Source organism: Amphibalanus amphitrite, unplaced genomic scaffold, assembly GCF_019059575.1.
Source record: "Amphibalanus amphitrite isolate SeventyFive unplaced genomic scaffold, NRLGWU_Aamphi_draft 001246F_arrow, whole genome shotgun sequence".
Lineage (NCBI taxonomy): Eukaryota > Metazoa > Arthropoda > Thecostraca > Balanomorpha > Balanidae > Amphibalanus > Amphibalanus amphitrite.
The window spans coordinates 21,318-47,395 of NW_024882739.1; the positions used below are offsets into that span (position 1 = coordinate 21,318).

General features: G+C 48.6%; 3 protein-coding genes and 1 non-coding gene across 5 annotated transcripts in view; 2 read left to right on the plus strand and 2 right to left on the minus strand.

Annotated features, from left to right (window-relative positions):
• Window positions 1–26,078, plus strand: part of LOC122371450 (actin, clone 403) — a 93,712-nt gene that overhangs the window by 17,824 nt on the left and 49,810 nt on the right. The window lies entirely within an intron of this gene.
• Window positions 1,116–2,523, minus strand: LOC122371453 (innexin inx2-like). Its single transcript, XM_043347793.1, has one exon. The coding sequence runs from the start codon at window positions 2,374–2,376 to the stop codon at window positions 1,306–1,308; it is 1,071 nt and encodes a 356-aa protein (XP_043203728.1). The 5' UTR covers window positions 2,377–2,523; the 3' UTR covers window positions 1,116–1,305.
• Trnaf-gaa lies at window positions 5,077–5,149 on the minus strand. The gene has a single exon. It is a non-coding gene; the product is annotated as a tRNA-Phe (tRNA).
• LOC122371449 lies at window positions 5,499–25,133 on the plus strand. 2 transcript variants are annotated; one of them, XM_043347787.1, is made up of 4 exons: window positions 5,499–5,668; window positions 20,336–22,798; window positions 23,037–23,716; window positions 24,020–25,133. In XM_043347787.1, the coding sequence occupies exons 1-2, from the start codon at window positions 5,614–5,616 to the stop codon at window positions 21,973–21,975; spliced, it is 1,695 nt and encodes a 564-aa protein (XP_043203722.1). In that variant the 5' UTR covers window positions 5,499–5,613; the 3' UTR covers window positions 21,976–22,798; window positions 23,037–23,716; window positions 24,020–25,133. The 2 variants fall into 2 exon arrangements, with proteins under 2 accessions (XP_043203722.1, XP_043203721.1); XM_043347786.1 differs by having other exon boundaries at window positions 23,037–25,133.

Below are 26,078 nucleotides of genomic sequence, written 5' to 3' on the forward strand. Positions count from 1 at the left end.
ATCCAGCAATAACATCTGCGATGCTGGGCTCCGCATCGCGGGACTGCAGGTTGTCAACACACTCACCCGCAAACTCCGCAAAAACGCCCGCCGCCAAATGCGCAAACAAAAGAACCGTAAACACGCCAAAAACGCCCGCATCGCAGCCTGAAACGCACCCGCAAACGACGCAAAAATCCGCACCGCACGCCCGCCGTCCAGCAATAGCATAGATTCAACTGGATTTCACCAGCTCGCCCACGCCCCACAGACGTATGTAAATCGTCAGACATTTCCACACTGTAAATCGCCACAGTTTTAATGAAACCCAAACGGGTTCCAGTACAAATTCAGGTCCTGTTGAGTCAGCGGATCTGCAAACTGTTTTTATTTGGAAAAATCCATGTTACCATGGTTCATTCCCATGGATTATGCCCGATACACTTGTCACTCATGCATATAGAATGGTGAAAGTAAATAAATGAGTGAACACTGAATAGTGAAAACCAGACATTTTTTAGATTCGGCAGGCTGTCTAACCTAAGACTTCCGATTGGTTCGCTTACTGCATCATATCCCACTCGGCCTAAACCACCAGTGGTCGGAAATGTTACGTCAGAAAAGTCCCGGCTAATACATGATGCCACTCGTGTGGGATGACGTCACTTTAGTGAATCAATTAGATAACGATGCTATTCCAGGATTGGGACGATATAATTTCGTGGAAAGGGCAAACGGATCGATTTGGATCATCGAGTATTGCCGATCTTTTATTCAGAACATGAGCTTTGTTTTGTGTTCAACATAATTTTGTGGTAAAGTCGAGCAGGCTTGTAGGAGCAGGCACATGATTTATGTTTTATTGAGATTTGATATTTAAGGTTCACAAACGTAGCATGAGACGACAAACCGATGCTTGGAATTTAAAGTGATCTCCAAAACGTCATTGAAGAATATTCGTAGTTTTTATTTCCAAATGAGAATGATAAACATATACGCAGAATATTTATGCTGTTGGGCAACTCATGCGTTCCGCTTTGTCCAGTTAAGTGCTCAATGCGTCTAATCATGTTCATGTCGGTAAATGTTTGTTCGTAAATAAGCAATATCATATTCATCGGAAAATGAAATAAGAAACACAAATGTGGCACGTATAATATATTTCAATATAAAGACACGCTGGAATGTAATTAAACACCAACACATAAAAGCCAACCAATATCCATTCCATAAAAAGCACAATTCCTGGTTTAATACTCGTACGGTGAGCGTCACAGACGCCATTTTGTTTCTATCTAATCTCCGTGAATCGCAGACAAAGGCGGGTCAGGCACGGACTGAGACGGCACGATCCAGATCATCCAGCACCTCCTTGAAGATGAGCGGGTCCAGGTTCTTGCCGAGCTGGTACAGCACGAACCAGTCGCCCAGCCAGAGTCGACCGGCCACCGCCTTCACCTGATCGGGAGGCGCCAGTCGCGCGCGCGTGCGCAGCAGCGTCGTCCGCAAGTTGGGTGACAAGACGACGAAGAAGCGATAGACGCTGGCCATGGCGCTGATGGCGGTGAGGATGACCAGCCAGAACCAGAGGATGATGTACACCTTCTCGTTGACGATGTTGAGCGGGAGCACGCAGATGGCGTCGTGGACCTGAGGGGTGCCCGAGTGACCGAACGTCTCGAAGTTGCATTTGGTCACCTTGGGGAAGACGAGCGTCATCGGATCGGTCCGCTCCTCAGAGGCGCTCTGTGAAAACTCCACCACGCGCAGGCCGTATGTCGTGAACTCGTAGTCGAGAAAGTAGTCGATGAAGAAGATCTGCCCCACGACATTCACCAGGTTTAGAAACTCACAAAAGAAGAACTTGAGCGCGTACATCGTGTGGTTGTGCATGTTACACGTCAGGTACTCCACTAGCAACGCCTTGCGGTCGTCCTTGGCCTGTTCATCAACAATCGGACAGTTGAGCTCCATGACTAGCATCCTAGCCTTACCGCCCTCCCATCCCTGCCACAAGAAGCGAGGAGTATAGAACATCAGCGCCTGCAAGAACAACACGAAACAGACCCACTGGTAGTAGGCATGATACTGCACGGTGTCATCGGTCTGCTTTGTGCCGACTCCGTAGTGAGGGGTAAATCCTCGCTGGGCTTTGGTGGCCTGCTCCACGCTGAATGTCGAGTGGATCCAGCAGTAGGAGTCGAAGACGTTGTCGGGGATGTTGGAGGTGCTGTAGCAGTCGATCGGGTCACCGATGTATTGATGTGAGGTTACGAGAAGGGAGAATATCACCAACATCACTGTCGTCACCTTGTAGTGCAGACGGAACACATGATTGTCTGTGCTGACGTCATCCAGCTTCAGCATGCCCTTGACGGAGCCGAAGATGTCAAACATGATGACAGAAGTTTAGGAGACTCTTGAAAGAACACCACTAGAATGATCCGACGGCGAGCTCGTGCACCAGGGAGCACAGAGCCGGCTGTGGATGACCCGACTTAGACCTGACCTCCCTGGAGGCGCACAAAGGACTGAGGGCGATCGACTGAGCTCGGCACACAGGAAGACCCAGCTGAGATAGTCCACGTGACATCACATCCGCCGGGGACTGTGTCGAGGAGACGCACAGCCGGCTAGTTTTCTGTGGAGAGTGACATCAATGGACATCAAGGAGAAATTGGAAGAATCGCCGCAAGATAATGTGATGACGATCAGCCTCAATTGCTTAACTTCTTGATCATCCCACACTTCCCACGGAAGTTAGCGATACAGCGTCATGGGCACGCCCGTGATTGCTGAATAGGTGTTGACGTTCATTCGTAATGCAGAACGCATAAATTTCAAGAAATGTACCTAACCCTCGCACATGTAGTGCACGGGGGGGGGGGGTGGAGCTCCCTCGGTTTTTGCAAATGACTCGCGCACAAAGCGACCGATCGCAACGAAAGTTTCAGCACCCTCGAGTTGATCAATTTTACATTAGCCCTAAAAAAATCATGATCCTGACCGAAATGACCTTTGACCTGTGACTTATTTCTCGAGACCATGTTTCGCCGGAATCGCGATTCGGCGTGTGTCAGTTTACATTATCCGCGCGTTTCCAGTCTTTTTTTGGAATTGTTAACGCTCAAACATGTTAAATGATGTTGATCCCATGCATTATGGTGGGTTTCAAGGTCACTTGAAGGTCAGGTCAAGGTCATTGACTTTTGATGACCTTGGTTTTCATGATTACGGAGCGAGCGAAGCGAGCGGAGTCTTTCCTTAGATTAACGGAAATTTCTGAGTATGAGCGGCCGGCCGTGCGGACGCTTTTGCGAGGCTTATATCTCAGCAACCACTTGACCGATTTACACGCGGTAATTTTTGTAGGGTAGCTTCATTCTTTCTACCAAGTATTGGACTATTCCCGATGCATGTGGGTGACCCCTTATGCACGTGCCACGTGCAAAACGAAGAGAAGTCAGTTTTGTAATTGTTGCAATATCTCGGTAACTACTTGGCCGATTGCGCTGAAAGTTGGCATGTAGGTAGGCACCCACTAGGCACTGCATATCCATGTGCCAGAGTTGGGGTGCTGCTGCACGTGCGCACGTGCAGGGGTCGATTCCAGATCTCGAGAACGGCTGGACCGATGGCGCTCAAATTTGGTACACGGTTAGGGACCAGTTAGTAGGGTGCCGTGCACAAGTCAGTTGGGACCCTTTCTGCACGTGCGCACGTGCAGGGTGCCGCTCCCAGATCTCGAGAACGGCTGGGCCGATTGTGCTCAAATTTGACACATCGCTAGAGACCGGTTAGTAGGGTGCTGTGCACAAGTCAGTTGGAGGTACCCCCTCGAAATTTCGCACGTGCAAGACCCACCCTCTCGCTCGCTCCGTTAGACGCCCCAAAAGGCGTTATACTGGTTTTAACATGTTTCTAGGGTAGCTTTTGCGCTGATTCCGAATTAACCATCCATTTGAACATTCACGAAGTAGTGTTGGTGCCATCGTCATCGTAACATGTTACGACGCCCTTGGTGGTGGTTGACACCTACTGTGGATAGCAGGCAGGACGCACACTAATTGACCTGACCTGACCTGACCCGACCGGGCCTAAATGCACGAAGACATAATCTGTGATCAAAACTAACACGAAATTCGTGATCAGCGCCCCGAAAAATATCATAATAGCTACACTTTACGAAGTTCTAGCAGGTCCCGATTTTCCCCACATATGGGTCCTTGACCTGACCTGGAAGATACCTAGAACCTAAAAATTGGGTATCACCGGCTCCCTCTCGTCACGGGCAACACGCTCCTTTCGTTTTCCGCGAAGCTGTAGCTCGATCAGGGGCCGAAAGGCAGGGGGTCCAGCTGCCCCCCCCCCCCCCCTACACATTAGCAGTGGCGGCGGAACACCTTCAATTCAAGGGGGGGGGGCACTGCCGACTTTTGGTCCCATTCTTTCCATGCAACGCCCAAATGATAAAATGCCAAAATCAAAGGATGACCCGGTGCCCCCCCCCCCCCCCGTTCCGCCGCCTATGCACAATTTGAGACGCTGGAAAACGTTGCACACAGGCGAGTGGCAAGCAATACCTATAGACTTATACCAAACTAAAGAGTTGTAACGGGATGCGAAAATTCCTTGATGTCCATGCAAACTCATGAAGGATAAGTTTCTCGAATTAAATATCCGCTTTACATATTTGATTTCATATCGATGCACAGAAACTGGTAACACGACTTGTTGGCCCGTTGGTCGTTGGGTCATGGGTGCAAATAAATGGAGGAAAGAAAACATTTATGTCATGATGATCAAACAGGGCCATCGCCCATCTGTAACTGAACAGTGAACAGTGAACAGTGAACAGTGAACAGTGAACAACACTAACTGAACAGTGTTACAGTAGTGCTACAAAGCCATGTGTTCGCTAGCAATATCAAGTTAGCAATATCAAAAGTGACAAAATAAAAATATGATAAAAATTATTTATAGTCACCGTGATAAAAATGTTGATTCGACGTAGCAGCGGCACGAAACCAGACTTGTGTGAACTCCAACAACGAACGCGTACTTCAGTCTGGTGCATCCCTCTTCACCGGATAAAGGTGCCGAAACCCGGGATCGAACCGGGGACCTTTAGATCTTCAGTCTAACGCTCTCCCAACTGAGCTATTTCGGCCGCAGAATCTATGGGCTCAAACCTTCAAACAAATGGTGGGTGTCTCTTGCAATCGCTGATAAGTAACTGTGGTGGCTACGAAAACGACTCAGATTGCTCAGTAAATTCCGATTGCACAGGAAGTACGGCAATAGACGAATAGAAAAACCCCGCTAGCGCATGCAGTTTGGCTATGCTGCCACAAACGCCTCGCAAGGGAACGAGCCGTGCCATCTAACGGAGCTATCGTGCAATATTTAACCTCATGTGGTATAGAGGTCGCCAGCAGTCACTCTGAGCCAATCAGAGACTCTCACATGTGTGACGTCGACATTGATCGCCGCCCCCTGCAGCCGACGCGCCGTGTGGACCCCTACGTCATTGGCTACGTACTCCCGGGTGGAGTCGCTGCGAGTGTCGTGTGGGACGGGTTTGTCGGCTGTGAAACTACACATTTGTCAGTGGTACAAGAAGGGTGTATTACCATGCGTTATGATTTGGGGACGATTGTGCTTGCGGCGTTGATAGCCACCGCCAACGGTAAGTGCCTGGCTGCGCCCCTGCGCGCAGACCGCCGGCCGCTGAAGGTCGGCTCGCGACGCGACTCGGCATAGCCGGCCCCGCCGCGCCGGGCCGCACCGGCACGGCTCCATGGGGTGGTTGGACTGTGCAAGGACTGTGTTTGTAATGGAATGTGGACCGAGGAATGTCTGGTGTCTGACATTTTGCGCTGATGATGATGATGATGATGATGAGGTATTTCGAATAGCCTCCATAGATGGCTTTTACGGCTAAGAGTCATACAAGATACAATACATATGTACACTTGGATAGAATCAGCACTCGACATATTACCAATTTACCATCACAGCCAGCCGGTCTAACAAACCGTCCTAATGTTCGCTGGAAGCCCGCAACCAAGTCCTAACGGCGCCCCGGCATCCCCGAGCGGTCCTCGCCTCCCGAACATCAGAGGGGGACCGATTCCACGCGGCCGTCGCCCGGTAAGTATAAAACTTCCGGGCGAACTCCCGTCGCACCCGGGGCGGCTGCAGCATACCGCAGAGCGTACCGCGCGTATCTCTCTCCGCCACGTCTCTCCGGTACACCACCCGGTCACGCAACGCGTCGGGAGCTAACGGATGATGTATGGTTCAGGGTTGTATACGACTCAATCAATAGCAATCAATTCAATCACGACAAATTTGGGAAACCAATCAAATCAATCAAGTCAGAGCAGTTTTCGGGAATTGATTCAATCGACTCAAACGCGACAATGAAAGGAATCAATCAACTCAATCAAACGACTCAAACCAAGACATACATTAGGTTTTTTGCCCCACCAACTTGGAAAAGTGTCCATAGCAGTCTGGTGTACCTACCTACCTACTTACCTACCTACCTACCTACAGAAGAAACATAAAAATATTGTCATTTAAAATTATAAATTGCCATGCCATTCAAAGTTTCTATGTAATAAGGAAGGATACCTAGTGATGGACAGGTGGATCATGATATTGAGGTTCAATGGGTAGAATTGGAGCAGAAGTTTCATTTAATGGGTGCAAAATAACCCAGTAGTTTACTCGTCCCTTCACCCAAATCACCACCTTTCACCTAAAAGCTGTCAATTTAATTTTGGCCATATTCCAACTCCATTTACACTAAATACCAGAAAACGTTTTGCTTTTTTTTAGTGGCCCTAACTTACGTTACCGGCCTCGCGAGGAGGGCGGCGACCTAACTACGCCGCGCAAAACAAACCGGCCGTCCTAACTAAGACCGGTGGCCACTTTTACAGCAAGACAACATGGGAAAACCCATATCCATGTACTATGCCATGAATATGGGGGAAAACCCATGAATTTACGTTAAGACGCATAAATCACAGTGGAACTTACCGGTAAATTGATGTTTGTGAAAGGAGGGAAGGAGGAAGTTTGTGAATGGTAAGGTTACGACGAGAGTTGGATGACAGGAATGGTTTGAAGAGTGGGGGATAGGTCAATAAGTATGCTAAGTTTTTATAAATCCTTATTCTACGTCTTTTGATTTTTTGGTAAGATGACGTCATTGATTATCATGTAGTATGGTAGATCATCATAAAATAAATCGGTTGTACAACACCAATTTCGTTTTAATTATTATTTCATTTGAAATAAAACCACTTAATAATATTCGGTAAAATATTTTAAGGAAAATGAAATATATTAAATATGTTATGCTTAGGCTCTCAGGAGAAAAGGATCAACAAACGTTCTGCTGCAAATTAAACAATGCAGCAAATTAGCTATTAATTAGGTACGTAAACGTAATTAGCGAGACGAAAACGGCGCTTTTGTTTCAGTTATTTTTGTAGGGGTTTCAGATATTTATAGAGTTCAGTGGGTTGTTTCTGAGGAGGTGTGGAGATGTGAATTATTAATTAATCACACTTTATTAGTATATAGGGCTTTGCACTTTATCATCTGGATTAAAAAAAACGTTTCCTGCTGAGTGCAGAAAGGTAGGTAGGTGCATCGCCAGGTTCTATCACCAGGATTGGAGCAGTTATTGCAGTTGAAAGTCAAAGTTGGCTGTTCATGTTTAGGCCCTGTTCTTTATTTGGCCATCTACCCCATATTGCAGTTGTGATGACAAGCAGTTTTCAGTGTAGTTTTGTGCTCTTTGATGTCATCAATTGGTGTCATTATTTTTCGTCAACTAAAACTTATTTGAACTTTCCATTCAATCGACTCAATCATACGAGTCACTCTAATTTTCGGGAATCAAATCAGTCAACCAGTCGCTAAAGTCAAACGAGTCAGTCAACCAGTCATCTCGAAAAGTCAATCGACTCAATCCAATCAACTCAAAATACGCGTTGAAACAAATCAATCAATTCAATCGACTTGATTGGTATACAACCCTGGTATGGTTCTAAATAACATGGCCATATCGCGTTCAGTTATGAGGTCCTCAATGGTCGGCCAGTGGAGCTGCTTTAATAGCGGTGAAACATGATCGTACCTTTTAGCACAAAAGATGATGCGAGCACAGTGATTAAGAACTTTTTGCAGGCGGTGGCGTTGAGTTAAACCACAAGCACCATATACAGTCAAACAATATAAAATGTGAGGGAACACCAGTGCTTCGATTAAAAATATCTTCACTTCAGATGGCAAACGGCGAGACATCTTGCCCAGACCGCTGATAATTGCGTAAGAACGACGCACCACCAGCGACACATGCGAAACCCATGTTAGATTACAATCAACGGACACGCCCAAAACCTTGACTGATGGTGATGGATTAATAATAGTGTCGTCAAAGTTAATACAAAAGTCAACATCACGTGACACGTCGCTGCCTACACCTGACGACCATAACGTCGGTTTTAGATGGGTTTATGCGCAAGCTATTGTCCGCAAACCAAACACTCGCCACCTTTAGACTTGCTTCTACGCGCTGCCGAAGGTCGGGTAAGTCTGATGGATTACCCGAGTGGACAAATTGTGTGTCATCAGCATACATTACGATTTTACAGTCATCAAAGTAAGCTGGCATGTCGTTGGTGAATAGAAGGAACAAGATCGGCCCTAGCAATGAACCTTGGATCACGCCGTGCGTGACAGGCGCAGCTGTCGTTCCTCCCCTAACACGCTGAGAACGCTCGGTTAGCCAGTTTTCAAACCAGTGGGTACATAGGGTAAGGGCGGGTAAGAGTACGCGGGCGATAAGAGTACGCATCAGCTGTTTCGGTTGCTTAGCAACGCGGGTTTGTCGAGTTCATGAAGTGACATGAAGCCGCCAGTGCGTGCATGTCACCAACGGAACGTGGGCGTTGAGCGGCGACGCTGTTGAGTTTAAGGCGATGAATATTATTTTCGAGCGTTATGATATTATTTTGATATGGTACAATAATTTTGATACTTGGCTGTTGAGATAAGGTACATTTCCGTGATTGTTGTGGGAAACTTGTGAGGTTATCTGGGGAAATACTGTACAGTGCAATATTCTGTTTGCGAAGTTTTGCACAACGTTTCGGGGTTGTTTTGTGCGCGAATTGCATGTACGGTAAGAGGACGCACTGTTCAGGAGGGTAAGAGTACGCAGAATTATACATTAAATCGAATATACAGAAATATAGAGTTATTAATCTATCGCTCAATGACGTTTGTTTTGTAGGTATATCATCAATGGAGCACTGTGATGCAGATGCGTACCCGAAATTCTTCCAAATACGAGTTATTCTCCTTTTTGATTGTGCATTTTTTTAAGAAACACACGACATGATTATTTCCTGATTTATAGACTTGAAAGATTTATTTTATGTTTTTCTTTTTGGACACTAGAATTAACTTAAATGCCTTCTGAGTTTGAAGTTAAGCATTTGGACAGTGCAAGCTGCATAGGTGTGTGTTCATATGCTTGCGTACTCCACCCGCCTGGCGTGCGTACTCTTACACACCCCATATGGTAAGAGTACGCAAGTGCAACGGTTCAGAAAATGTCAGTTTTAGACCACTTCCATTTACGCTGAAGGATCGTTGCCCCATGGGTTGATGGCTAATTCAATGAACTTTAATATTCCCTATTTGCGATTTCTTTCCTTCAAATATTAAACAAATGAGAGCAAGAAATCCACTAAGTGCGTACTCTTATACGACTTCACCCTACGCCATACCATCCTAATTTGTCTAACAGTCTGGAATGCTTAACGGAATCAAAAGCTTTAGACGTGTCCGCCGTCGTAATACATGAAATAAGGCCGGAATCCAAATTTTCAACTACGTGGCCGATTACATGAAGCATAGCTGTCTCAGTAGAGTGTCCTGGTCTAAATCCGTGCTGTTCATTACATAGGATATTGTGATCTATCAGATAAGTCATAAGTTGCTCACAGACAATACGTTCTACAATTTTTGCAACTGTTGGAAGAATCGATACTGGCCTATAATTGTTCGGTTCGAGTTTAGAGCCTGACTTATGCAGTGGTATAACATCTGCCGCCTTCCACGGCGTAGGTAGCACTCCAGTCGATAGGGAAGCGTTCACAACATGCAGCAGTTCTGGGCCAATCACTGGGAGAGTCATGCGAATCATGCCTATCGTGATGCCGTCGCCGCCGGAAGCCCGAGCGCTCATTCCGCGCTCCGAATTTCGCAGGGTTGGCTATGGTACATTTCCGTCAAAGTGATTTGTCCAAAATAAGAAATAACAGTTCAATCCACAGCAATCAGCATATCTTTTGCTCATTTTCTCCGTTTTGAGATTCCACTGGCAATGGATCAGCGACAGCATGCCGCTACGAGGAACAGCTGCGTACCATGTGTTCTGCTGAAATTTGGAACCGGTTAAATTAACGGCCATACCTATATGACTGATATTGACTATGACAAGCAGATTTGGACTCGGATGACTGATTGACTGATGACTCGTGACAGATGTTCGTCAGCAAAATTCGTCACAAATGCGAAGTCATACTCCGAGGCCTCCACCACTCAACCAGCCTGCGATTTGGAAAACACCAATTTATCCTTGTTCAGGGAAATGTCTGAGACTGCCTGACCTGACCTGACTCGTTCAGACTTCAAACCCTTCATAGCTCGATGGATAAATGGACACTTCAGCGAATCTACTATTAACCCGCGCCCTGCTGGGGGGGGGGGGGGGGGTTTGAACTGAACCCTTGTGGTTTTTCGCGAATCCGCGCCGCCGTTTTTGGTACACCTTATCATACATCAATTCTACACATGTTGTGAAAATTTCAGACCAAGGTCATTCAAGGTCAGGTCACCAGGTCATTTGAAGTGACCTCACCTCATAAAAAGTTTCAATATCTGTCATATCTACACCGAGTGACCGATCGCTTTGAAACTTTCAGCGATTGCTAAGAGCAATATCATGTACAAAATGTATATCTCAGAATTTTGATATCGATGACGTAAGGTCAGGTCAATTTTGCGACCTCCCCATTAGGTATAAGTCAATGGGAGAAAATTGAAATGCGCCTCTTTTGGACGAAAGACATTATAAACACTCCCAAGCACTGAATTACAAGTGGTTTAGACACACTGAACATGGAAATGGTGTCCGTGACCCCTGTTAATGCCCTGAGGTCATCTTAGGTCACGAATGGTATCTAACAGTTTTCCGCAAATAACTTTTGATAGAGGCATGCTAGGGCGATGAAAACGCCTTAGATGTGTTCAGCTCGACGATACGGATCGACTGATATGCAACATGACCATTTCCGGTCAGGTCATGACCTTGACCTGAGGTCAAATTTTCAAATTGACCTTTCAAGGTCAAGTTATAGTTCATTCGATGCGTTTTGACGAGAGGAACACGATGCCGGTAAAATTAAGCTCGTACAAGGCTTGGGTCAAAAGTTATTGCAGAAAACTGTTTCTGAAAAAATCGGCTATTTTTGCAGTTTTTGCCCCCTGCAGGCAAAACCGTTGACGTTAGGTCAAATCTGAGAAAATTACTCAGAAAGGGCGTTAAAAGGGCTATCGAATGCGCTTTTCCGCGGCGCTGTAGCTCTATTGGTTCCCGAGTTATGCGTTGGCTTCTTGGAAATTGTCGATATTCGACCTGGAAATCGGCGAAATTTTGCCTTCAATGACCTCTGGTGACCTGACCTTTGACCTGACCAAAAAAGTGACCGAAGTGATTTCGTCATTATTTTTGGCGCTCTTTCGAACGCCGCCTTCCGCATATCGCTACGTGGCCCAGGAGCCGAGTTAGAAGGGGGGGGGGTTTCAAACACCCCCCCCCCCCAGCAGGGCGTGGAAATCCAGGACCCCCAGCCGGGCGCGGGTTAAGATATAACCCGTTCTTTCGAGTCTGTGTGGTTGCATGCCTCTGGCACAATCTGTTTATTCGACGCTGTATTGATCTCACGTTCGTGACTCAGCTATCCCCGCCATGCGACGGCCTGTTGCCTTAGGGTTGGTGGGCGTGGCTACTGGTTGCTAGGGGGCGTGGCCGGTGAACGGGAGGGGGCGTGGCTACAGGTTGCTATGGGCGTGGTTTGTGGCTGAAGGATTTGTGGCTGGTGGTTGTCGGTGGTGTCCCGTCGATGTGTGTCCAACGCTTTCATCTATATTTCAAACTTTCACAATCCACATCTATGGCTCATGGCTGGCACTTGTTTCGAATAACAATGGGAAACGACTAACTAATACTCTTCGAAACAACACAAGCTGACACATTGTGTGCATGTGTTGTGTTGTGTTACCTAGTTTAAATTGACTGCCACTGTAAATGGGCTGCAAGGCCTGTAGTCGGTTAATGCAAATACAGAATACAGAATACAGAATACATCTTTAACAAGCATGAACCACCAGTTGGCACTCATCCGTGCATCATAGTCAATTAGTCTACGTTTGGGCTGAGCTCTGAACACTCGGAGCACTCAATTGAGCAGTGGGCGGCTCTCGTATGGTTCGTCTGCCCAGAACTGACCTCGGGCCTGACGAGCTGCACTCTGCCGCCTAAATGGTCTGTCCGCTGTGCAAGTCACCCCTGAAGGATAAGCGCACCAGCCAGAGAAAAGGCGCTTCCAGGGTTCAAGCAAGACGCGAATAGCAAACCACAATGATTTAAAGCTCAGTCCCTTCATTTTGCGCTATGCGTAATGCGTATCAGACGGACATTCGCCGCACTATTATTTATAGCAATTATATTTTATCATTATAAGGTATGTGTATATTACCAGAGAAAAATTTATGACTTATTTAGAATAAAGTATGAATTATTCGACACACCATTATATTTTCATGAAAATTTTGTAGAATAAATACGTCTTTGGGTAAAACTGGGTAAAACCGGGGTTTTATCTAGTTCTTTTTTCACCAAGTTCATTTGACGCATTCGACCACCAGGCATGTCTGATGTCCCATGGGTGACTCCCCACCGGCCGCAGCCCGCATGAGTGTGAACGGGAACTAGATTCATGCACCCACACGCTGCGTCGGCTTTCTATTTGGCTTTGACGCTGGCCGTGGTATTGTTTGAACCGCTGAACGTCACGTCACGTGCGGCTGAGTCACGGGAATTTAGAGATGCAAATAGCACTAGAAAGGGTAAAACAAGTATCGGCGAATCCAGAAATGTGGTTGGCGCGCTCCCCGAAATGATCCTCTAATTCGTAAAAAGGAATCTGCAAGTGCATTTTTTTACTGTTTCATTGTCTATATTACATAGCTGTATTTCATGCATCCCGTCTCTTGCAAAGACTGTCTCCTTCTCGGGCTGTTTGTTCCCGAACTGCACTCGGCTGAGTGGCTGCTGTCAGACAGAGACAACTATTATAAGCCACTCGCCGTACTGCATTCACGGATGAGGCACATCGTTCGACGTTCACCCGCTCAGGAACCCGTTTGCTATTTCGGGGACCGAGTTTTGAGTCGACCTCGGGGGCTTCCTGTCTGTCGGAGGGGGGGGGTGACATTGGCGAGGAGCCAGATAGCCTGGGGGGAGGGGAGGGGATGAGACGCTCAGACGACTGACCTTGACCTGTACGTGCGCGGGCTGGTCCGTAACGAGGAAGAAGGGGATGACAGCGTTTGGCAGAAGCTGTACTTCCTTAATGTCCGAGGCTTCTCTCTTAGCTCTTCCCACGCGGCAACGAAAGAGCAAATGAGCAATGACATTCAGCTAATGAAATTACCTGCCACTTCACTTGACGCCTAAGTCACTGAGGGGTGGAACTCAATGATGAGTTTCAGTTTCATAAACTCGCTTTTATGCTTTTAAATTATCCGCGATTATTTGAAAAGATTCAGGAGTATCACAAGCATTACAAGCGGAGCAAAAGTTGAACTCAGTGACAATTCCATAGCCGACGAATTGCTGGTAGTTCTATGACTCCGCCGATGACCACTGTAGTCCGGGCGCTCCCCCCCCCCCCTCACTTCTATGACTCAGACCTACGACGCTCGTCTGCGTCTTCCAGCCGCGTCCCTCCAGCGATCCGGGATTTCCCCTAATACCTCTGCGTCACGCTCTGACGGCTATACGACTAATGACGTCAGGCAATGACGTCACGGATCGAGTTCTTTCACCACTAACCCGCCTCATAAACAAGCAAGGGAACCAGCGGACGGCAAAACTTCAAAGGTTCCGAGACAGAACTTTGTGGAGCCCGGGGAAATCCCTCTCGCGTTCTTCGACGGAAAGCCGGGTGTGTATTGTGTTAGGTAAGGTTAGGCCTCAGGTAAGGTTATGTTGTTTTCAGCAGATCACGCTATTTTCATGCTGAATTTCAGTTTACTCAAAGCCTGGGGCTTGTACCGGGCGTCGTAACGGGGAACTACCAGCGATTTCCCGGCAGGTGCATGGATCACGCCTTATTGACTCAGCAAGGGGAGGGTGCCTATTTGAGGGGTAAATGGGCCAGTCAGTCGTGTCAGTGTGGCGTCGGTAGGCCCCTCGTCTGATGGCACTTGAGTGACTCATGATGTATGCATTTGAATGATGTGTAATCTGGGAACTTGATGGGATTGTCCCTCGGTATATTTTGTATTAGATTACATCCGATGATTTAGTGGATAGGCGAGTCGTTGTCGTTGCTGGCACGAACTCTGTTTGGACTTTTCACGTGCGGAGTCATCCGGAAGGGCTCGAAAGGAAAAATGTTACAAATAGTGTCGGGGGGGGGGGGGATCCAGCAGCTAATTTTTTTTGGGGGGCAAACCATAACAATTTATCGATTCTTTCCATGCCTCGTCCATAGGCGTAATGTCAAAATTATGCCGTTTGGGAGGGGCAAATGCCCATTTTGCCCCCCCCCCCCTGGATCCGCCACTGAATAGTGTAGTATTTTTCTGTATACCTACAATATCCATCCACAAAGTGGACTCATGTCTGTCGTGGGAGCCACACATTTCAGCCATTGTGCGCCGCTGCTACAGCTTTTTGATCGGATTCGCCAGAATGAGGTACCGTCTCCCCGCTGAAACCAAGCGACTGCTGATCGAAGCCTTTGTATTCCCTCATGTGCGGTACTGTCTGTCTGTGTGGGGGGGAAGCTGCACTGCTACCCAGAGGCGTCGTGTGCAGAAGGCTTTGAATTTTGCCGCGCGCATTGTCAGTAACGTTGGCTACCGCGAGCGAGTGTCACCGGTGTTACACGAGCTTAAATGGCTGAAAGTTGACGACCTTATCTATGAACATGATGTCTTGTTAGTACGAGCACTCCTCATGGACGATCGAGCACCGGAGCCTCTGCGCGAGCTAGTTGTTCGTCGCTCTGACGTATCCTGTCGCATCACCCGCTCGAGCATGGAAACACTGCTGGAACTGCCGCGTGTCCGCACTGAGTTTGGCCGCCGCTGTTTCTGGCCTCGTGCGTGTAGAGCCTGGAACGATTTGCCCACGGACTTACGAGCGTCGGCCGCAGGTAGCAGCGGCGCTTTCAAAGCCGCTTTGAGGTCATACCTGTTGGCTAGATGAGGCCCACCGAAGTAGTACCTGTCGTTTATGTGCCGTGTCTTTTATGTGCGTTTTAAATCTTGCCCTGCTCTTGTCATACGCATTTTAAACCTGTATTTATGTTAACTGACGTGAATGCTCGAAAACCCACCATGTGGAAGCATCTAAATACATACATACATACAATATGGTTATATTGTGAAACATATTGGGTAACATAAAATAACACTGAATTTTGTTTCAATCAGTGTTCAGTAGATTCAAAATGCTGTAGCCTTCTTTGACCTGCAAAGTTGTGTTGCATCATTTCCCTAGCGACTGGAAATTAGACCGGAACTCTGACTTTCGTCAGAAGTCTGCTCTCACAGGAAGTGTTTCCGCTGAACATACTGGAAGATTACTGAAACAGAACGGCGTCGCGTAGATACCCCTTTCGTTAGATGGATATTGTGGTCTGTATCGAATAATGTTTGTTTATAAGCTGTCATCGTGCGTTTTCTATAAAGACGTTCCTATTATATAAATGAATAGATTATTATATGCATAAATCAGTGCATGACGAGTGACAACGACGGCGTTTCTAATGGGCCGAAATGTCTGTCAGAACTCAGAAGTTGGGTATGGGTACTGCGAAATTGCGCATTACTGACTTGGGGTCAGTAAAAGGGACCTTTAGCTGTAACAGTTATTGTTCAATAAACTAACCAATCAGTAGTTGGCAAATTAAAAAAAAACTTTCAGTGCACGTGTTTGTCCAACCGCCTATCTTGTACCGATATAAATGATTATTGAGCTGGGAAAGTAAATACTGATGCTCATTGTCTAGTTATCTTCGGATGAGTTAACTACCTACTTGTACTTCTTAGAGCGCCTCTGTCCCCATGATCCTTAGTACCTGCAGCATTACGCCTGCAAGCTCTGCGTGATGTAGAATCTTCTCTCGTCAGACGTTGACAGCGTTGTATGAGTAAGACCCATTTGTACTGCCCCCTCACCTGTGACCTGATGTGCTGAATTAATTATGTGCTGCTGGTCTACTATAGCCCTACTAATGTATTCCGCACGTCAGCACAGTCCCGTGTGATCACATCAGACGAGCGGATTTGGTACGTGTGTGTCATGACACACTCCCGGCATAGGAAATGCGCCACCAGTGTGAAATCAATATCGGCCATTTTAGCATCAACAAAGGCACGTAGGTAATAACACAAAGAAACTGAACTTTTATGCTTTGCAGTTTGCATGAGTACTGGGTAGTCATATGCTAACGTTCAAAATAGTGTGAAGATTTACATTTTTTCCTTACACACTTTGCATGAGGAATATATTTCCAATCATTTAAACGGTGTTTCATGTCATGATTCCTATTCTTATGAATCCAATAGAAGCAAAGGCGTTTGGTCGCGAGCAGACTTCAATATTGCAGCAATTGCACTGAATGGAGAGCAGAATCGGGTCCGTCATTTCAGTAAACCTAGGCCCTTACGAGGAACCTGATTTTTTTTTTAGACTGAATGAGAATCTTGATGGCTGTAGAATTTCCAAGTCCCATGCGGAAGACAGGCTGCAAAGGCGCGAGACGCCGCTGGCAGCTTTCCCTACATTGAACTTAGATAAACATTGGGAGGTTTATTGATCAAGTCAATAAATAATGAACCTTAGTTTGACGCACGGTTGAAAGGTCGTAATTTATTGTTTGTTTGCATTCTCTCTCATCCCTGGGACCTATCCCAATTCTCAAATGATTTATGCTGACCGTGCTCTCTCTTGTGAACTGTTGCATGACTGCACCTACTTCGGACATGATGCTTGAAAGTCGACTCACTCACAATTGTTGATACCTGAAAAATTTGGATTAGTTGACCGTATATGGATCGTGTCTACCTACCTATATGTCCCAAAACTTATGTTGTACCAACCATCCCTACAAGTTTTTACTCCCAGTAGACGACAAAAACATCCTGCTACAATATCCCCGCGCGCGTGCTATATCGAGCTCTGAGTGCTGTTCACGGACACCTGCGGTAACTGCGGTAGCTGCGGTAGATCGCAGGCTGTAAGTCCCGCCCACTTGTGCGTACGTCATCACGCGTTCGTCTGAGGCGGCCGTGTCAATTTTCCGTCCAAGTTACACGAATGCGCAACTGCCGCGCCACTTTGCATGACAAATGGTTCCTGCGGCCGCTGCGGTCGGATGTTTGCGGTCTGATGTTTCGACCGCAGGAGACGCAGGCGACCGCAGCCGGCCGCAGCCGTATGACGTCACACCACCCGCCCCATCCCCACTTTCTGTGACGTCATTACCCGGCTGACCGCCGAGCCGCAGCTACCGCAGCTACCGCAGGTGCCCGTGAACAGCACTCTGATGTCCCGCGCCTGCCGGGCTCTGCACCACGCCCTCCTGTCGTGGCGACGCGACGGCCGGGCGGGCGCCGTGGTGGCGGGGCGCTGGGCCAGTGCCACGCGGGGGGCGGTGCCAGGAGTCGGCTCTGGCCACGCCCGGGGCCCAGTTCATATAGAAAAGCCAGTCGGCGAGTGTCACTTTGCTTAAGTACCACTTCTCAAAGGGACAACTTTGGGACGTTGGTGCAGCCGTGTAAGGGTGACTAATTGTGAACCCGCCTGTCTGGTCGCCCTTTTCATTAGATGTCACTGGAAGCAAAGGGGCTCTATATGAACTGGGCCCTTTTACCGCCGCTGCCAGCCGCGCCTTGGCCGCGTCGACGTTATGGGACCGACTTTAAACCATTAGACGGGTAGGGCGGCTGGCTCGTCGACTGTTTGGCATGGGTCAGGTAAACCATGTGTGTATGGGGGGGGGGGGGTGACTGCTTTCTGGGAACGAAGTAGGGGTAGGGCACAGTGTATATAAATAGGGGGTAGGGTAGGGTAGGGTTGAATTGAATAACATCCTAACTTACAAAGGACTCGAACAACTCGCATGCATCACCATCATACTTTACAGTTCAATTAAAAACAGTTGCCCAGTTCTGCACAAATAATACCAATAAAAATGCTAGTTTCTACACCCAAGCTAATGCATCCGTTAATCATACATATCAAAACATACAGTTATCGCGTAAACCTGAACCTCTAGTAAGTTTATAATATCCGTGCAGGTATCAATGAAAACACAGGTTCATTGATTCGACATTCATTTAGTAGGTTTTTGTGTAGGCGTTATGTAAAGATCAGTGAATATAGAATGATAGCTATCGATGTAGCATATCTTGTTATCTCTTTATGTATATGTGGGCTCGGAATGAATGACCACTTTAGTCCCCGATACCCGTTCGGGACGGGACATCTGCCTACCGTCCGTACCACCACAGCTGTGAAGGGCGAAAGACGCCCCAGCTCGAGCGGTCTACAAAGTCAGACGTGACGCGTTCGATGATCGATCAGTTCCCATTGATTGACCACAGGCTTTTGTGCAGAACCGCACTGCTGAACGGTGGAGTACGACATTGCTGTGTGACGCCGAGTAACTTCTTTTCAGCCGGTTCCATTCAGATGATGGCTTGAGGTCATTTACGTTCAGACAACTTAGTCCACCGCGATCCAGTGTTTAGCAAAAATCAATACCAGTTCAAAGGTCTGCTTATCTGTTAATATGCCAGACAGAAAGAGTTAGACTGTTGTGTGTTTCACGCAATGCAGTCATAGGCGGAGGAACGGGGAGGGCACAGGGGCACCGTGCCTCCTTTGATTTTGGCATTTTAACATTAGCCCTATGGGCGTTGCATGGAAAGAATGGGACCAAAAGTCGGCAGTGCCCTCTTCCCCCGTAATTGAAGGTGTTCCGCTGCTACTGAATGCAGTGGCACCAGTTAAGTAAATTGCGATTAATGGAATCGAACATGGTTTCAGAGTAACAAGCTGGCAATGCGGGCGCATGTGATGAGGTGAGACACCTGAATTTGGCTCATTGATGGCCACTGGCGAGTTGGTCAGGGTCATCGTAAAATAAATACTTTATCCTGGTGGTATTTTCGTAAAAGGCAAATTCGGAAAAGGCCTCAGATCGGTCCCCAGTGGTGCTATTTTTCCTTTGACTGGGCGAGAGAGGGAACTTTGGGAAGACATTTCGGTGTTTTAGTTCGCTATTCTCCGTTGACTTAGTTCGTTGTGGCACCGGTGTTTTAGTTTGTCCTGGTATAGAGCCGTGCTTTTCGCGTCTGAACCCACGGGTCGATGGCCCCAAGGTGACCGTATGTCACCGGCTTTGACGGTCAACGTACCACCCAGGGAATATGTGGGGCTTCTAAGAAGGGCAAGGTGACGAAACAGCGTACCAATGCCTTTGTGAAAGTTTAAATAATGCAATTTTGGAATAGGACTTCTCTGTTAGATTTACTTCTTACTAACCAGTAGGCAGTAACCACTGTCCATTTTGGTTCAGTTTTGAGTTCATTCACATAACGTAGAAACCTTTGCCAATGCCAGTGGCTGCTGACAATGCCGAATGCTTCTTGGCTTTGTCAAATGGCTTGAAACTGGCTACATACTTAAAAATGCATTTAATGCGAATCTGATGAGTGGCTAATTTGCGTTTCTGAGACGGGGTTACGTCATTTCCAATGATTATGACAGTTTTGTCAGTGTCGAACCACTGTTTTGCAGACTTATTGCTTATTTCACTGTGCTTTTGCTGGTCGAGTGCCCGCCCCCTGATGCCCCCGCTCTCTGAAAAGTTCAAGAACTCAGCCCCTTCTTCGCTCTCTCCCTCCAAGAATCTACGTCTCCCATCTACGGAGTCTAACCCTCCCCTTCCTCTCGTTTCAGGCGCGTGCGACACCAACACCCTCTTCTTCGGTGACGTCAACTTATCAACTGTACCACCCTACCAGCTGACCGTGGTCTCCGCTGTGGGAACCTACGTCCTCGAACCCAACAACGTCTCCCTGGTTGCCTACCGACACATCGGCAGACCGGATCAGTTTCTTCTACAGGAGCCGACAGCAGCGGCGCAGAAAAACTGGGTTGTGGCAACACTGCCCGATAATAAGAAGCCGGCTGAAGTGCAGCATGCGTACGAGGCTTGGCCGGAGGCGGGGAACATCCTCGCACGTGGAGAGTTTGAAGGAGAACCGTGGGCCCCCGGTGCTGGAGCATGGGAGGTGAACGATTGTGACGAGGGCCGCACGCCACTGCCGTCGCTGAGTTTGTCGTGTGTGGCGCCCACGTTTGGGCAGTGTGCCACCGAGCGGTGGCTTGTGGTCGAACCAGACTCGTCGTTCGTGGATGTCCTGACACCGGCCGAGAAGGAGGTCCAGAGTCATGGCCGACGGGAGTTCCAGTCACCGTCGCAGCGCGTGTACGTCGGAGATGATGGCCGCTGGAGGCTGGCCTCCAAGAGCCCGGCGAAGGTGAAGCTCGTGTCCACGACGACGGCGGAGAGGTTGGAACACGTCCGGGGATGGCGTGCAGTTAGCGATGCTGGCGCCGAGTCGGAGACAGAGATTAAGATCGAGTGCGAGCCACTCAGATCCGGAGGGACCGACTCGTGTGCCGCCAACCCCTGCAAGAACAACGGCACGTGTATCGCGGTACCCGACTCGCCGGGCGCCTACCACTGTCGCTGTCAGTTCGATAGCGTCAGTCTCAACTGCGAAGCGGTGCGGGAGTGTCGCGTGCCCAAGCGGGTCGCCAACGCGCAGCTGCTCTTCACCAGCGACCTCTCGCCCCAGGGTAAGGCGTTCTACCGGTGTGATGTCGGTTACTACGTGAAGAACGGCACCGGCTCGGCGGGGAATCGCACCACGAACAGCGCCTTCGCCACGTGTGACGGACGTAGCTGGAACAACGTGCCCACGTGCGAGCCCATCACCACCACCGTCACCATCGAGGCTGCCTACGTGCACCACTGCAACTTCGACGCCGGCTGGTGTGACCGCTACCAGTACGGCGCCACCCTGACACCCACCGGGCGCACCCTGAGCTGGGAGCGTACCGCCTCGCAGGAGGAGGGCCGCGGCCACTACGCCAGCGTGCGTCACTCGGGACCGTCTGCTGAACGCCAGCTGGGTGTACTCCAAACGCCGTGCATGTTCGTACCCACCGAAGGCTGCGTCGCCGTGGATGTTCTCCTTGATAAAAATGCCACGCTTACGATCGTGGACGACGATGAAGTCACTCTCTGGAGAACCGCCAGCGAGACGCAATGGACGACCGCAACGCTGACGCTTCCTCCCGGCAGCAACCGGCTCTCGTTTGAGGCAGTTCTGGGACGCACCGGAGCGAGAGTTGCCGTCGATAATATTCGCGTGTTCCAGTGGAATTGCGGTCAGGTGACCAAGCTTCTCTTCCCTCCCCCTCCGTCTTCTCGATCGTCGGCGTCAGCAATGCTCGAGGCCGTGACGCCTCTGCTTTCGCTGCTGGCACTGCTCGCCTATAGCAAGATGGCCGGCGTGCTGGCTGCCTAAGATGACCGCGTTGATGGCTCTACCAAGATGGCCGTCGTTAAAACGGCCAATACCAAGAAAGCCGACGAGCTTACAGCAAAAAATACCAAGCAAGCATGCTGAGAATCGCAAAGAGGGCTATAGTTACGGCATCCGATTCACTGGCGAATCGCAGCTCGCGACAAGGAGTGCTGAAAAGCAGGGCGGTCGCCTAATAGATGTCGCAATTGGGAAAGTGATCCTGGCACCTGACCATGCTGATACGACCTGCACCTTGATGCCCACGCCCGAGGTTCTGTCAAACCGGTTGGGTGTGCATTGCTTAAGCTGTTTATGTGCAGGTGCTGTCGGATTGCAAGCTTTCCATCAACCTGCGGCTGCCTTGAGGGTCATCTTTAGTTCCCAGGAGCAATGCTTACCAGAGAAACCCAGTAGCTGGGATCAGTTGTAACGTAACCAGTTAGCTAATTCGCACTAACTCTTTTCGACTCATTATTTTTATTAGACGGTGTGAATTTCCAGACACTAAATGGGCCTTAACTACCTAAGGGTCCAATGTCTTTCCCTGGACCTTGAAGAACGTACATTGTACAATCCATACTTAAACCTGAGCCAGTTCACTGTCTATGAGGACCTTTTATTACACATGTTTATCCTTTTGTACCGAGATACCAGCGCGCAGGGCCCACTTCATTCGACGTGCATTTTTAACAACACTTTTATTGGCCAGTAATTACTCATTAGACTAATGCGTCGCGGTAGATGCGGACAGGGACCCGTACGGATTGGCTTTACTGTTTGAACATTTGGAACAAATGCCTTTCGCTCGGCGGCAGATTGGTACACTCGGGGGCAGATTGATGTTCCACCACTCCCTACCCATCGGGCTCCCATGGCTCAACACTGGCCGCTGCCAGTGTTGCCTGCCCTCAGCACTGCTCAGCACTGCCAGCCAGTGCCAGTGCTGCCAGTGCTGCCAGTGCTGCCACTGGCAGCAGCCAGTGCTGAGCCATGGGAGCCCGATGGGTAGGGTAGGGAGTGATGGAACATCAATCTGCCCCCGAGTGTACCCCCAATGTACTAGGAGCTCGAGGAAGGCCGCAACGGCAACTGCGCTATACAGTGCCCAGGGCCCTGAAAACAGTGTCCAGGTATTTGGCGTCAACGCCATTTAGGGATGATGTCCCGTTGTTTTGATTAAGAGTGGACCCTTTTGAGAGAGAAAAGAAATATTGCCTCAAATGGACCATTCAGCTCGTCGAAATTAGTTTAAAGTAGTCTTTTGGCTGTCGTAGTATATAGGTCGTATCAGTACTTTGCCATGTCCCACAACTAGGCCAATTTTGGCCACATGTGCGGCCTCCTCAAAATCACTTTTAAATCGACCTCGTGTAAACTTTCTATCAGTTTCCCGAAAATGCAGAAGCGTGAATTAGCAAATCTTGGCCAGTCCGCATTAGTCGGCTTTCGTATCAACCGCAACGACGGGCTCTCTAAAGGTCAGCTCTCCTCGCCCGCACGTCTGTTATACAGGCTCTCAGCGATCAATGTGCTGTGACGTCACTGTGTCAGTGACGTCATCGGGGCTTTATAAGCGACGCTTTGCCTCCAGGGATGCCGTTGGACTGCGGAGTTGAGGCATGCGAAGGCTGACTGACGCTTTGATGGAACTCATGTATCTCTATTGCGGTTTCGATCTCTTGGACTTGGTCGGTACGCTTCAGCGCAGGGGACAGGCTTTCTGTGAACGTCGCAAGCTTTAGCTGTGGGCAGGGCTGCGGAGTCGGAGTCGGAGTCGGAGTCGGAGTCGGTCGGAGTCGACAGTTGTGACCGGAGTCGGAGTCGAAGTCGGAGTCGATTTTAGAAACCCGAGCCGGAGTCGGAGTCGGAGTCACCGAAAATCTGTCGACTCCGCAGCCCTGCTAGGTCTGCGGAGTCGGAGTCGGGAGTTGGAGTCGTTCGGAGTCGACAATTCTGCCCGGAGTCGGAGTCGGAGTCGGAGCTGGTTTTTGAAAGCCGGAGTCGGAGTCGGAGTCGCCGAAAATCCATCGACTCCGCAGCCTTGGCTGTGGGTCGTCTGTAAAACGTTCGCGAAGAGCTTTGACGACTGGTGATGTTATAGGCTTCAGCTTGAGGTCGCTTCTTTTCTCTTTCTGCATTTTTGCAGGCGCTGTGTGTCACACTGACAGTGCTGTTTTGGTCGCTTGAAGAGCTCTTATTACAGAGCTCAGAAGGTGTGGCCGCAGACACGGTACGATGGCTGTGTCAAGAGGTCTGAAAAGGTCACACTGCGCGTGGACGCCGCCGGTGACCTTTGGTCCGTGCTGGTATCTTGGATTGGCCAGCAGCGGTTAGTTAGTCATTTCTGGCTGAAATGTGTATTTTTGCGCTACTGTGAGTGTGGACTTTTTGTCTCGGTTGCCGTCCACTGTTGTCCGTGCGATGCGCATGTTTTGTACCGCCAATGGCTTTTCTGTCCGAAAGCTTCACATTCAATTAAATCCTAATATTTCTATCGCTAACCTAGCCATTGTGTCACGCGTTGTCGTAAAATTGCTAAATGTTGCTTGTAAGATTGTCGGTAAGCTTTTTAGGTGCTCCGTACCTGCTGTGCTATCACACCCGTCTGTGTTCTGATATTGTGACGTTAATAATCCGATCACATGTTAATCACAATAGCCAATGTACTCCGCTTTGTGACTAAGCTGTTAAACATTTATAAGAGCACTGCGCCGATGAGACTTCATGTACCGCATAGCACGTGCTCCGCAGTTTTAGTACAACTGCGTGTAGGTAAGTGTGCGCGGCCCGATGGGCTACCCGGGCTATAAGGCTAATAATGGCATCAGTCTTATGGCCTGAAAGCGCATTACCGAGTGAAATGCCGGAACGGGTCAATTCGCTTGACAGAATTGGCTTCGGTTAGTGGTAGCCGGTCGTCTAACTTCGGTTGACAGAGCTGCAGGTTGTAATTTTTTCGGTGTTCGGCTTAGGTACCTGATACACTCCTGTACATTGTGTTTTGAACCTAATATTCTTGCCATGTTTTTTCGGGTCAAAAGATGTGTGTGATCGTCTTTACCCTGATTTTTCATTCTCGCACCATTTGGTGGCTGGTTATTGTGATGCCGTACGCATACAGTTGTTCTAAAAAGAAATCAATAAATGGATTATTTTAAGAAGTGTCTTGTATCGCTAAAATCCTGCTGTATAGCTGGTGTTTTAACTTCAACTGACCATGACACGGTAGCACAACCTAACACGCCGGTCACAGCCCGCGTAGAAATTCGGAGTCTCTGTTGGGTTGGGTTCGCTCGAAAGTACCTCGTTTGCGTAGTCGGTAGTGGTATGGCTCACTCAAATGCTACTCAATCATATGAGATAGCGTGATAAGTGATGACGCATGGTCTCGATAGCTCAACTGGTCGGGTAGGTGTCAAATTTGCCATCGTGAAACTTTAATTTAAAGCGATCACGAACCTAATTGGCTCGAGCAAGTAGCAGCGGAAACTCGAGGCATATCTCCTTCTGATTGGGCGCCGATAGAATGCATTTAGTACCTAGATGCCTTTGCATGACTGAATCGTCAGAAATAAGAATTTCAAGCTGAATGTGGGTGGCAGATACTGAATTTGATCTGATCAGACTTCTGAGCGGGTAAAGACGGTTAGGGTAGCTGACTTGTGCTTTGAAGCCGTCATCCGTCGCAGCTGCCACTAGCGACAAATGCCCAAGCAAGTTGCCTCATAAAAACAGTAAACCGGCTACAAATAATTGTTCTCCTCGTTTGTCGTTCCAGAAAAAAGCGGTCGAAATTTTGAACTTCTGGTTCCTGTTCCGGTTTAGGGTACCTACGCTCCGTTTGAAGAATGAGATCTCAGATGACACTATTGAGTATTGAATGAGCATTGAGCCGCATTGGGCTCCGGAGAAGGCTCCAAAATGGACTCTGGTTCCGTGTGAATTCACAGTCGGGCTTAAACTAAGGGTTTTATAAATCCTATTATATCGATAGAACTGTTGACCGGTTACTTTCCTTCAGCGAGCATCATGTTTTATAATATCGCCTAGTGTCTTTTATTTAGTAGTTTGTTCCCTGTCCTGGAAAAGCCTTACGATTTTGG